The following is a 14,647-nucleotide window of genomic DNA, read 5'->3' as shown; positions in this document are numbered from 1 at the left end:
TTAGATTTTTTTTCTTTCTAACCAGGTGTTATAGTATTTGAAACGATGGTTGACATGATTTTCGAAAAAAAGGAACACTTTAACACTGGTAACAAGACTTTTATCTCTTAGATTTATCTTCGTACAGTAATAAGTAATTTTCTCAGCTTCATCATTATGAAAGACTTGGTTTGAATGTTGAGTGTTGTATATGCGGCAAGTAATTTTTATTTATTTATTTTTTTTTAAATTACAAAATGATATTTACCTAAACGCCTTGAACAAGTTGAAACAAATACAGATTGAACCTTTATATTAATAGTAATAATAAAAAAAAGTCACACACACAAAGCTAGCTTGATTTTTTTTTTTTTGTTTTTGATCGAAACGTTGATTCATACATTGCAAGATTGTGTGCACAAAAATTAAAATTTCTAGAAATGAGAGAAAAATTACAACCACAAGGTTTCGAAAGTAGATCAGAAACTTGCTGAACTATATCATTAATTTCCCACAAGTGAGTGTAGAGCCTCAACCTCAATGATTATATGTATGGTCACACCGCACAGGCTTCTCCAACCACAGGCGAGGTAACTTCAGTAATGGCCCAGAGAATACCATCTTTAAAACTACATATAAAGATAGATGTTTATATATATATATATAAAGTCACATAATAATGCTAGGATCTTTAGACTACAATTAATATGCATGTTTAAGTAACAGTGATCCATCAAGAAATAAGACAAAGAAAAACCTTAGGGTTCAAACCAAAGAAAAAAATAAATTTGTGTATTATTGAGTACCTGCTTTTGGGACAGAATCCGGCGGCCATTTGTGTCCCAGTGAAGTAGTTTCAAAAGAGTGAAGAGTTTCCTTATGAAAACAGTGCAGTTGTCTTTGTATGGGAAGGAGGACACAATGGCAACTGCATTGTTTTCTTGAAGGACACTCCTATTCTCTTTTTTTTAATACAAATGGGTCTCAATTTAAATAAATATAATTGGTTGTTATATTTGGGTGCACATATCATTATGGTCTTCTTGGGACCATTTTACCCTTATCAATATTTATGAGCATCGACAACCATTTGACCTATTTTTGTACACTGAGATGGCAGCAAGGAGAGAACACAGAACTTAAAACACAAATGATGTGGAGATGAAATATAAAGGGCTTAATGCCCAACCCATCCCCTGGCCGGCTGGCCCTCAAAACAGTGTTGGGCCCAAGCCCATTTATGTTTACCACAAATTTATGACATTTTCGAAAATTCTCTTCAACCACTCCAATGAATGATGTACTTTATCTATTAAAATACCTTATCAAAACTCCATTTTTTCTCTTTCATCTCACAATTTTATACTACATCAACTTCTTTATATATATTTTTACATTATTTTAATATTATATTCATAATTATTATTTAATAGTTAAAGTTAAAGAATAAAATTAAAAAAAGAAAAAAAAAATACAAAATTAGCTAATGGGAGAGAGAAAGTAATAAAAGATAAAAAAAAATTATTAAAAAATGTTTACATATTGATTGAAGCTTAGTTATATTTAGTGTAAAAATTATTGGTTCTAGTGCAAATGTATTATACATAAACATATAAAAGGACCGACGGAGGGTATATTAAGCCTTTTAACAATTTTTTTTTTACATTTAGATTATATTTCAGCATTTATTGGGAGTGCTCTTGTAAGTTGAAGATATATTTTTTAATCATATGTTGTAGTCTGGATTCTAGATAATTGTCAATAATTTTTGATAGTGTATGAAAATGTCAGTGTCTAGAATTTTTTTATTTTTTTTGCAAAAAAATTATTAAAACAAAACTATTATATATGAAAAGAAGACTATTTTTCTAAACACCCTTATATATTTTGAATGTAGTATTTGTCCTTGTAAATTTATTTGTATACTAGATATTATGTTCTTAAAAATGCTATTTTTAATCTCCAACTTTGTTATTCCGTTCTATCATGTACCTTATCTCCGTTTTTTTAAGTCAAACATTAGAATTTTATAATCATGTTCTTGGATTGTATTTACTAAAATTAAATTTGTATAAATAGAATTCAAAGATTTAAAATGGTATATTTTATTGATTTTAATTAAAGATAATTAGGTAATAATTTTTTTTGAGAAAACAAATTTTCCTTATATTAACTTGTAGTGTACATATAATTATTTTTAACGAATCCAATTATAATTATAAATAATAATAATAAAAAAGGAAATCATCCCCTGCAATTTCTCATTTGATTTTTGGTGTTTGAGTCATGACAGGTAAATCAAGTTCCACTATCTCTTATAATAATTGCTTCAATTATTAGCACAATTCTAATATAATGATATTCTTATTCTGATTTTGTTTAAATGTTATTTTTAGTCGCTTTATCAAGATCATATATTTTTACAGCCAAAATTCCCTATATATATGTGTGTATATACAGCTATCATATATCATTTAAATGAATGAGTAGTGGATTTAATTCACTGACAAAATATTAAAAACCTAAATAACGTATGCAAAGGTGAGAACAAGATTTCGCCAAAGTTTTTTTGTTCAACTTTTAATGACATGTTAATGTAAGAACAATATGATATGCCTTTTGGTCAATCTCACCTAATTATATATTAATATGGAACGAGGAAATTACACTAAATATGATATTTTTTTATAAATTTTAAAAAATATAGTAGTTTTTTTTAAAGTTTTTTATGACATTTTTTTGTTTACATTTTTATGGGAGTTTTTTTCTCATATATTTGTAAAACTTTATTTGTATACTATATATACAACAAAAGTAAAGAAATTACCGTAATAAGACCAATAAAACTAATTACAAAAATATATACAATCTATACCATTTTAATGTAAATAATTATGAAAATGCAATCTCTAAAATTCAGACACTTTCCTTATATGTATTAGTTTCAAAATTTGTATCTTCCCATAAATAAAATAAAAACAATAAAACCGTAATATTAAATATAAATGATATGATATAAATAAATATACACAAATAATATCATACAATTAATAACTGATTTACACAAACAAAAAAGGAAATATGTAATCACTATTATCACGTCTCATTTTCAAAGAATAAGGATATATATCTTCAAAGTAATCTCTTTATTATATAAGGAAACAAAATAAATGCACCTGGACATAAAAATACACAAAACAAATCTGTAAAATCAGATATAAATGAAGATATTTATTAATTAATATTTGATATGAATAAATATACAAATTTAATATCATATAACTAATGACAGATTTATACAACAAAAAATTGGAAAATCAGTATTATCAGGCGCCATTTTCAAAAATTTTAGACATATATATTCACAAATCTGCATTTGTTCACAATTTCAAGAGAAAACAAAAGAAAAATTTTTGGTTGAAAGAAAAATAAATATGTTTATAATTTCATATAGGAATTAGGGGTATTGATCTAGAGCACACTTCTTATACAAAAGATGCAATATCTACTTTTGAAGCTGCTATTTTGATACACCATTTTATCCGGTAAGGTAAGCTTTTGGAATGATTTATATGTCAATATTGTTTTAAAGTATATATATATATATATAGAATATATATATATATATGTTTGACTTGACATTGTGATTTGCATAACATATGTTTAAGTAATTTTATATTATAATCAAATAAGGTTAAGAATGAAAAGTTTCAGTAATAATAGGAACATTCCGCATATAGATATAATTATCAATTTCACTAGTTCAAAAATAAAATATAATCGGTTTATTTTGTAAGGAGTGGACATGAACAAATAATTATGTTATGATCCATTGTTAGGAATAATACGAATAACTTAAAAAATGATATAAACAAAACACAAAAATAAATAAACTATGATGAGGAAGGAAAAAAACAATGATATTGTAAATCTAAACATAAAAATTTGACACTAAAAAGGACTATATGAATAAATAATTATCACTCACATTTACTTTTATAAAACTATAACCTAATAGTGTTATGTTTTTTTTTTAATTATTATTTTAGATATGTTTTTTTTTTTAAATATTGAATGAAATTAAAACACATCTGTGTAACTCAGAACCTTTTGTTTATTTTCTATGACATGGTGAAAAAAAATGATAACAGTAAGAAATTCAAAGGTTATTATCTAGCATATATGTTACTGTTTATTTTTTAAAAACATTATATATAATTATGAGAACGGAATATAAAAGTCATAAAAAGAAAAAAAAAACAATGTCATTGTAAATGTTAAAAAAAAATTATTTTATATGAAGGGAAAGTTAGAAATTTTTTTTATAAACATTTATAAAATTTATTTTGTATGTTACTATAAACATTTATAAACTGCTATTGTTATGTATTCCAATTTATCTATTTATTACGTAAAATTAGTATAAAAATGAATATGTAAGATTATAACACATATTTGAACGTTAAATAGATTTGTTCATTTTTTTTAAATCGTGTGAAAAAAAAATGTTTATTATCTAAAATTTGACTTACTGTTTAATTTATGAAAACAGGTCACACCAATATGACAACTGTGTACATTTACTACAATGGTATTTGGGAAAATCGGTGTACTTATAAAGATTTTGAGGTAACTGGGATCTTACTTCCTAGTGACTGTACTTTTCTTCAATTGAGTACAATGATCACTAAAAAAATGAAGGTACAAAGTAAAAACATAGCTGTAGAAATTAAGTTCCAACCAAATCCATCATTACCACCGATGGTAATAGATGATGACGACACGGTAAAGTTTTTCATGGAACTACATAAGAAACATTCTGATGAAACAGTATACCCTTTGCTGGTAATTTTTGACAATACCCAAGTACAAAACACACAAAGCGTGGGGGAATATTCAAGACAAAACAATCAGGTAAAATCTTTTTTTACCCAAAAGAAATCCAAAAAATAAACATTACAACACTTTCCAATATAAATTGAGAATGTTATCAAATATTTAACAAAAATGTTTTTATTTTGATAAATCAGGATAGCATGGGGGGATATCTTATACAGGAACCACACTGGAATGGGGTAGCACATGATCTAGCCATATCAATAATAAACAATGAAGAACAAATAGTGGCTGCAGATGATAATGATGATGATCCATTCTTGTATGGGGATCGGGAGATTAAGAACATAAAAAATGGGCATGTCTTCCAAGACAAACAAAGTATGATATCAGCAATGAGTTTGTGGTCCATACGATCAAATTACCAACACAGAGTTAAAAGGGCATCAAATAGAGATTATGTGCTCGTGTGTTTGGATGATCTTTATTACATCATAATGAGATGTGTAGACTAACCTCCCACCTGGTCTATTCTCGGGTCTGAAAAAAAATTCCCAATCCTGTAAAAAATTATACAAATTAACATAAAGGAAAAAACAACATTTCAGCAACCAAGGGATAGTAAAAATAAATATTTTATGATGTAAAACAGGTTGATATGAACAAAAATATAACACACCAAAAATAAAACTAAATAAAAAACCTAATATAAAAAAATAAACAAAATTTTTATAATATGAAAAAATAAACAAGTGCAAACAAATGAGAAAAATAAACAAGTGTAAACGAATAAAAAGATAAACAAAAATATAAAAATTCCGAAAACAAATGAAACAACAAAAAATTGCAAAAAACTAATAAATAAAAACTATCTGTTAGAAATACACCAAAATAATGCCTACATTAAAACACTCTAACTTTCTATTATGATAAAAATCTTAACTAAAAGAAAACAAATATTTAGTTGTTCAAGGACCCAAAAAAATATACAGAAAAAAAATCTACCAAAGAAAAAACAAACCTTTATCAATGGGGATTCGGGGATTGAGTCGGAGTCAGAAACAGAGTCTTGAACAAGCAAAGCTTCATCAACAATTTTCAACTTCTTGTTAGTTCTCGGTTTAACAGAGGGGGGTGATCTAGTTTTCATCTTCTTCAAAGTTGCATGCATCTTCACACTCGGTGGGGAATCTCTGTCATCATCGGACTCGTCGGTTTCAAAGTCATCATCGATCGGACCATCATTCTCCGGCGACTCAGTGGATAGATTGTCTCCGGCACTCCGAGTTGAGACCATGGCAATGGATGATGAAAAATCAAAAATGGGTTTGGGAGTAAGGGTTCACGATAAGGAAAGGAAATAGAATGAAATATGGGGATTTATTATTGAAATGGGAAAAAAAGTGATTTCTGGGTATAGGAAGTGGCAGAAGGAGAAAACTGGGTTTGGGGCTAAAATATCACGGTAAGGAAGATAAAGATAATGAATTTTGGGGTTTTTTATTTTGAAATGGGAAAAGTGTTTTATTGGGTAAACAAAATGGCAGATATTTTTTAAAAGTTGTTCAGAATTTTTAATGAATAAAAACAAAAAGAGAATCAAGTTTTAAAAGGAAAATAATAAATATATTAACATATATCACGGAAAGTAATAACTAATACAAAATCATTAAAAGAAAAAAAATATATACAATCATGGTAATTAAAAACAAAAATCGGTTAGGATTTGTATATAAATATGAAAATATGTTGGATGGTATTAATATAGTAAATAAAAAAGATATTGTAATGAATTGTGTAAATATCCCTTTATTTTTTATACTTTTTTAGTACCTATTTTTTATTATTTTGAGATTATTTTTATAATTTTAATCTATTTGTGTTAATTTTTATCATTTATATTTAATAAAATATTTTTTTACATTATTCTTTGAAAGAAAAAACTGAAACATTTATTACCATACTTTTTATTCTCATTTCTTATTCTTTTCTTTCATTTTTTATCTTCTTTAATCAACATTTTATCCACAGTAACTGGTTACCACTATCAAAACAATTTTGATTTTTTGTGTGATAATAATCGTATGCCACTGTCCATTTTTTTTTAATGATGTATGGTAACTGGTTACAACTATAAAAATCAATTTTAATAATTAAGAGGTGTTGTAGTAACTGATTACAACTATAAAAATAATTTTTATTTTTTTAAGTAATGTACCATTATCAAAATATCAACTGAATTGTAATTGGTTACTTAGTGAGATTTGGAAGAAAAAAAATTTGATATGAAAAAAATAAACTAAATTGATCTTGAAGGTAACTGGTTATAACTAGGTATGAAAAAAATGAAAAAAAAATACAGAGACAGTTGCAATGGTAAACGATTACTTAGCCAGACTTGGAAAAAAATAAGATTCAAACAAAAAATTTAAACTAATCATAATCGTAACTGGTTACAGTGAGGTTTGAAAAAAAAATCAAATCTAAAAAAAAGAACCAATTGCTATGGTACCTGGTTACTTAGTGAGGTGTGAAAACAAAATAAAATCTAAACAAAAGAATCTAAATTAATCGTTATTGTAACTGGTTAAACCTAGGTCTAAAAAAAAATCAGATATGAATAAAATGAATCAGGCGTCATGGTACTTAGTTACTTAAACAGATTTGGAAAAAAAAATCAAGAAAAATCAAATATGAAGTTCAAAATAAGATGTAAAAAAGAAGAAGAAGAATAAAACTAGATTTGAAGAAGAAAAAGAAGAAAAAACAGAGCTAATCTCCAATGGGTTTCTATTCAAATAGAGGTAAATTCCAAATAAAGCATTCCACCAGTAGAGAAATAATGTATTAATATTCTTCTTGGAGACTAGCAATAAGTATCCCGTTAGTGTCACTTAGTACCACCACAATTTCCAGCCATTACAATCATAACCATTGGTGCAGCTTGTCAGCACCATACATTCACCGACGTTAAACTACAGAACCACTACCACAGGCATAAACCTTACAATATTGTAATACCACAGTTACGTACTTACACCTGTTATTCATTGATTTTTTTCCTCTCCTGCATTGCAACAGTGTCAGAATTACCACATCCACAATGATGTTGCATGTCTGTGGCACTTGCCAACGTTTGGCTACTAAACCTATATCTAATTGACCTAAACATCATAGAGAAAAACCTTTTGACAACTTTTGTCATTTTCCAACCAAAAAAACTAATCAGCTAACCTAAGCTTTCATATGTTAAAAGTACCGTAAAATTTCAACTACCTAGCTTCTTATATTACCCTAGTCTAAACCAAAGAATAGCAGTCAACTTTCCTTGAGTATATTTCTTAAATCAAATCAAATATAAAGTCAACTGTCATGGTACCTGGTTACTTAAACAGATTTGGAAAAAAAAACTTAGAAAAATCAAATATGAAGTTCAAAATCAAATGTGAAAAAGAAGAAGAATAAAACTAGATTGGAAGAAGAAGAAGAAGAAGAAGAAGAACCAGGTCGTCATCGTCGTCGTCGTTGGAGGCAGCGACGGAGGTGGTATCGCCGGAAGATATCTGAGATGGATAGTGAATGGGAGAGGAGAAAGAAAGAAATGAGAAGAGAGATAGAGAGATCGTGAGGGAGAGAAAAGAAAATAAGAGAGAGTTGTCTAATTAAGTTTATGGTAATTTATTTTTTATATTTTATGAAATTACCATATTATTAACTTTTTTTTTCCAAAACTTACCATATTTTGTATAACTATTTTTTTTCCATAAATTTAGAAACTATATATATTTTTCCTATATGTAAACTACCCATATGGAATTAACCCTACTTAGAGTAAATTTTAATGAGACTCAACTATGGCATTCATTGGATAGTTAAGTGTTTTGATTTGGCAGAAATGTACCCAAATAGTTAATAATATTTTCTACTATTTTTAAGTTCGTGTTTTAAATTATGGTAAATACTATTTTAGACTCTGTATTTTGCAAAAATTATCGATCAGATTTTTTGATTTGTTAAATAACAAATCATACCATGTATTTTACAAAATGTAACAAAATAGTACTTTATTCGCAATTTTGGTCAAAAAAATTTCAAATATATCATTTCATTCTCAGCTCATCGAGTACTTGATTCTGTGAACCCATCACATCACTAACGGTCTAATAATTAATCTTATAATTGAATTTTTTTTTACCAAAATTAAGTATAAAGTACTATTTTATTCAATTTTACAAAACACAAAATCCAAATTAACATTTAACAAAACACAATAGCTGATTGATAACTTTTGCAAAAGTCCAAAATGTTATTTACCCTATAAATTATGCTATATTTTGATACTTTCTATTAAGTTTGTTTCCCATACCACTCTTAAGATTTTCTTACATGATGCAGCATGCTTATATATACAGCTTAATTTGTTACATTTAAAATAAATAAAATCTTTTCAATTACCAAATAAGTAAATTCCATCAAACTCATCTAATGCCATTCATTAAATAAGAAAACAAACTTGAAAAGAAAGAAGCATAATCTAAAACTTGTTCATGAAAATACTTGGAGCCAGCCTTAACTAATTAGTACACCAAGACAGAACACCAAAAGATTCGCATAAACACAATCTAACCAGCTTTCAACAGTTGAAACAAAATATAGACGATTTTTACCAGTCTCCAAGATTAACTAAAAGGAATGGACAGGACTTTTAAACTCTGCATTATATAAAAAATAGCTTCATTGATCATGGTGGTATTTTTAAGAGCTCTCCATTATAGCATTAATAGCTTCATTGATCATGTCGGCTTCTCCAATCCACTTGCTCACTTGGGAAGCTTCATGAGCACTTGCAGACATAAGCGATGATCGTTTCTCTTCAATTATCTTCAGCTCCTCATCAATTTTAGCCTTTTTATCAGTATGCAAAGCTATTTGAGCTTTCACTTCTTCCAACTCAACTTTCTTCCTTCTCCACTCATTCAGATTATTCTTTACTATCTTCACATCAAATCCCATCTTCTCCATTTCAGTCAATTGTGTGAGTACGAAATCAACATCAGCCATACTACCATCTTCTCCTAAATTGAAGATCTTCTCAATCAAAAAGGCAAACTTAACCATATAACTCAAAGCTAATGCTTCACGTTCAATTTCATCGCCTTCCTCTTTCAACAAAGGATGAAAATGAGGCTTCTGTGGCAGTTTTTGGAAGACTTCCAATGATTCCACTAATTTCCAAACTTTTGATCTTTTCACAAAAGGAGTGTTTCTTTCCTCATTGTTATCTGTGACCAAACCAATTTCATGTCACATAAAGTTCTAGCAAACTGATAATTCCAGTATAAAGACCATGATTGTACCTTGAGAGTTTGCAGCTTGTAATTCAGAGTGTTCTCCCCTCTTCTCTATTATACCGTTTGGATTTTGATCACCCTCCTAAATTAGCAGAAAAGATGTTATTAATCAGTCCCAAGTAGAGGCCAGTCTCTGCTATTGTGAAACAGATTAAGATTTACCTCAAAAGATAGCAGAACAGAAATGTCATACTCATCACCATGAGGCTCCACGAACACGTTTGAATTTTCAGCTTCTTGTACATTGCCATTTACTTTCGGCGAATTGGCCCCATCAACTGCAAAACCATAGGGAAACAACTTCATTATTTTTATATATAATACAATGTATTGAAATAACATGAACAAGACAAGTTAGAGACCATTCGTAGCAGTAGCTGAGGGTTGTTGCAGCTCTTTCATTTGAGCATCATCCTTGTTGGTTGAACAAGGTGTTTGTTTTTCAGTCACATTGAGTTCAGAACCAGAGCTTTCATCTAAGGTAGGTGGTGAATCAATGTTTGTGGCTGTATCACATACTTGGTGAGTTTGAAGTTGTTGAGTGGGTGGGGTTACAACCTCCTAAAAAGAAAGAAGAACACCATTAAATTTAATAAACTTGAATTGGTACATATATACAAGCCTTGAAAAAAACCAGAGAACAACAACATAAGCTAAAGACATACCCCTGAATTGGTAATCCATTGTCCATCAACCCATTCCAAGTGTAACCGCAGTTTAGAGTGATTGAATACCACCTCATTCCTCTCCCTCATAGTACCAAAATTAACAGCGTACCTTCTTTGTATAAGAACTTTAGTGATTGATCCAACTGACCAACCCAAATCACAGAAAGCATCAACCCTATCCATCAACTGAAAATCTTTGTCACTACTCAATTGAGGAGGCTCAGGTCTAAACATCTCTAGTTGTACAGTAATTTTCTCAGCTTTATCCTTCTTACACCTCACTACAACAGAATCTGTACCCTTTTCCCCAATCACAGTAGCTGGGATCCATGTAACCCCCGTATTATTGGTCTTATGATGCACTTCTACTGGTGTTCCTGGTTTGAATTTTGAGTATTGTATTTCCTGCAAGCACTCATTTTTTTCAAAGAAAAAAAAAACATAATTATCACAATGATACTTACCTTAAACCCTTGAGCAACTAGAAACAAATATGATAGCACATAAAGCTAGCATTTTTTTACTATAGTATGCATGTTTTACTATAAACTCATCATACTAAGTAGTAGTATCTATAAAAAATACAACTAAGAGAAAAGGGAAAAAATGATACTATAAACGCTTTCATATTCAGATGAATAATAATAATAATAATTCAAAAAAGTCCCATAAAGCTAGCTTCTTTAAAACAGGTCAAGAAGAAACAAAATGATAATTACTTAAACGTCTTGAACAAGTTGAAACAAATAAAAATAGTACCTTTATATACAAATAAAAAAATCACATAAAGCTAGGATCTTTACACTAAAATATGCATGTTTTTCTATAAACTCATCATAGCAATAAAAAAAATACAAAACCCATGTCTAAATAGCAGTGATCGATCAAGAAACAAAGAAAAAGAAAACCCTAGAATCCAAGCCAGAGAGAAGAAATTAGTGTTCAGTACCTGCTTTTGTGACGGACTCCATTTTTCTTCCACCCAATCCCAGTGAGGTCGGAGCTGTGAGAGGTGGAAGTCCTTCAGATCAGGAGAGTCCTTGAAGAAAACAGTGCAGTTGTCGTCATCGACGCGGAGGAGGACACCAGTCCACCAGACGCCGTCGTTTAAGGCATCAACGACGTCGTTTGGCTCAAATGGCTTATCAAGTTCCGGCTCTGTGTGGGAAGGTGGCGCCGGCCTGATAAAAGCACGGTCGAGCTTTTCAACGAGGCGTCTCTTTTTGGCGGCGTCGGTAAAGATGCTTTGATATTTTACGACGACGATGGAGCCTTGTTCGTCGTTTTTGTTACGCTTCCTCTTCTTTGGTGAGTGAGAACGAGGAGTAACAATGGTGGCCGGATACCAGGCGTTCTTGAAGCCTTGGCCAGTTCTCCGAACCTCAACCCTAGTATCTTTTCTTGAAGAATCAACCATTTTCTTACTGTGTTTTTGAACTTCAAGCCTGAAATACTTTAACTTGTGGAAGAAGAAGAAGAGTTTTGACGAATGAAGAGACTGAACTGAACAGTCAGTCAGTCTCAGTCGGAGTATTATTATTAATAGTTTTCTTTTTCAAGAAAATATTACATTAATAAATAGTATTATATATAAGAGTAAAGTAATAATATGTTTGCTATTATTATATTAAGCGTAAAATATACACAAAAATATTATAGAATGTAAATGTATCACTATTTTTTTAAATAGTAGATTTTAATTTTAATAAATAAGATTAATTAAGCTAAATTGATACATTATACACAAATATATACTCAAATATTATACACAATAATATAGTAATTTAGCATACTCAATTACATTTATACCCAAATATTATATACAGTGATGTGACAATTTAGTCTAATCAAATACATTTATTAAAATTGAGATTCCCTATTTTAAAAAACAGTGTCACATCACTATGTATAATATTTAAGTGCACATATCATTACTCTATACATAAACCCATTTTTAAAATCCCTAAATTTTATTTTGTATCATTTTGATTACAAAATTTGTTAAATATGTATTATATATCATTTTAGTTAGAAAATTATTTAAAAAATTATTAGTAGAAAATGATTTATGGCAAGCAAAAAATAATTTATAATTCAGTTAATTTTTTTTAATTAATTTGATCATAAATGTATTTTGTAAATTATTTTATAACTGAAAGGAGTTATGTGGTGCACATTTAGTTTCTATATATATCAGCCACGTGGATACCACATGACCAGAGCTACTGTCGTCAGGTCCTACCTCTTTAGCTCGAGGTAACCAAATGTTCACCAAGAGTTTAAGAGTCGAGTCAGGAAAATAAAGACCGCAGGTCAAGAAGACATCCAGCTCGAAGACACGAGCTGGAGTTGGAAGCCGTGACTCTTTATAAAGTCAACCACGCAATGTAAACGTGCACATATCAGACATCACGTGTCTGATATATCCCTGAATTCTCAGACACGCAGCATGAACGTGCGTATTCAGGCACCCACGACTAGGTTGGGCCGTGCGGCCCATTATCCCCCTTACCTGTTGACTAGACCACACTTCATTTGTCAGGTTTTAGGAATTAATCATGAATGTCACAGAAGTGACATGATGGGTAAGAAGGTCACGGGATGACCCCCCTTGCCAACTCCCAGGTGCCCTCTCCTGTAAATATGGAGACCTTGGGAGTTGCAAAGGGTTGGATTCTTTTATGTAACAAAATACTCTGTAAAAAATACCAGAAATATAGCAATAATATTGGCTGGTGGAGTAGAAGGATTTTAACCTTTGAACCACCTAAAAACGTAGTTATGTCATCAATCCATTTTAAGATCATTCATCTGTTTTGGTTCATTATTAAGCACTAATCTCTTTCTCTTATTTTCTTAATTACCTGTTGGCGAAGAACCGCGTCAACAGTTTGGTGCTTTCATTGAGAGCTAGTTAGATTGGTGCTATCGCAAACATCCAACTATGGTGACCACTCGATCAAGACACGGTAACGAGGCGGAACAACATGATGGGCAGGAGGCTCGTCATGCCGCCATCTCTGGTGAGCAAAACCTTGAAGTTCAGCAGCGGCCGGGCAAGCAGCCAATAGGCCAGGATGACACTGGAAGTTCGGTGTCACGGGCCGGCTATTTGGGGATTCCAACTAGACGGAACGTGCGGCACTTGCAGACTCTTCAAGCTAGCAAGTCAGCCTACAACACACACCTACAGGCAAACAAACTCAGCGGTTAGCCACATACACATCTCGGACATGCAACGGGCAATAACGAAGTATGAGCAAGCACAAAGCAAGTCATTCCTAGGAACGTCCACACAACACAAAGCACACAACAAGGCAAGTGGCACACAAAGGCCCAACGAAGGTAACAAACAAGTAACACATAAGCAACAAGGAAGTACACAGGGGCAAGTATGGATAAATGTTATTTCATTAGTATATAGCCTTGATAGGGCAAGGGAGTACACAGCTTTGGCCCCTATCTGCTGATGGCCATGGTGCTTCCCTAAGTCACCAGGTCACCTCCCCCTAAGGAGCCTTCTAGGGAAATAAAGTCTTCCCAGGAACATATATGATTTTTGTCTGGGAGACATATGCAATATTACAAAACTGCCACTACCCTATCCCATGAGGTTGCTTGGTGCAAGACTTGACTAATGATCAAGCACCAAGGCATGCTCATTACAAAATGGCCCCATGTGGGTGTGCCAAAGGGGCAGCACGCCATACTCTCCCCCACTTAATCTTTCGGCGCCCTCGACGAAGTAGCTTGTAGATCTTCAATCTTCTGCGTGAGCTTCTTCAAGTCTTCCGCCCTTTCCCAGCTGATTTC

The 14,647-nt window shown here is 30.8% G+C and overlaps 1 protein-coding gene across 1 annotated transcript; it reads right to left on the bottom strand.

The window, feature by feature from the left end:
- Window positions 1-9,328: 9,328 nt before the first annotated feature.
- On the bottom strand, window positions 9,329-12,356 carry LOC133824502 (DUF724 domain-containing protein 7-like). The gene is made up of 6 exons (XM_062257392.1): window positions 11,784-12,356; window positions 10,832-11,239; window positions 10,529-10,727; window positions 10,329-10,444; window positions 10,173-10,248; window positions 9,329-10,097 (listed from the first exon to the last, which is right to left on the bottom strand). Exons 1-6 carry the CDS (start codon window positions 12,249-12,251, stop codon window positions 9,571-9,573), a joined length of 1,794 nt encoding a protein of 597 aa, XP_062113376.1. The 5' UTR covers window positions 12,252-12,356; the 3' UTR covers window positions 9,329-9,570.
- Between the last annotated feature and the right edge of the window lie 2,291 nt (window positions 12,357-14,647).

Source organism: Humulus lupulus, chromosome 3 (genome assembly GCF_963169125.1).
Source record: "Humulus lupulus chromosome 3, drHumLupu1.1, whole genome shotgun sequence".
NCBI lineage: Eukaryota > Viridiplantae > Streptophyta > Magnoliopsida > Rosales > Cannabaceae > Humulus > Humulus lupulus.
This window is presented reverse-complemented; position numbering and strand designations above follow the sequence as displayed.

Excerpts from the sequence above, each read along its gene's own strand:
- LOC133824502 (XM_062257392.1), bottom strand. The coding sequence starts at position 12,251 with ATGGTTGATTCTTCAAGAAAAGATACTAGGGTTGAGGTTCGGAGAACT. Across the intron at positions 10,445-10,528 it reads CTCAGCTACTGCTACGAATG|TTGATGGGGCCAATTCGCCG; the intron begins GTCTCTAACTTG and ends ATGGTTTTGCAG. Across the intron at positions 10,249-10,328 it reads CTGTTCTGCTATCTTTTGAG|GAGGGTGATCAAAATCCAAA; the intron begins GTAAATCTTAAT and ends CTGCTAATTTAG.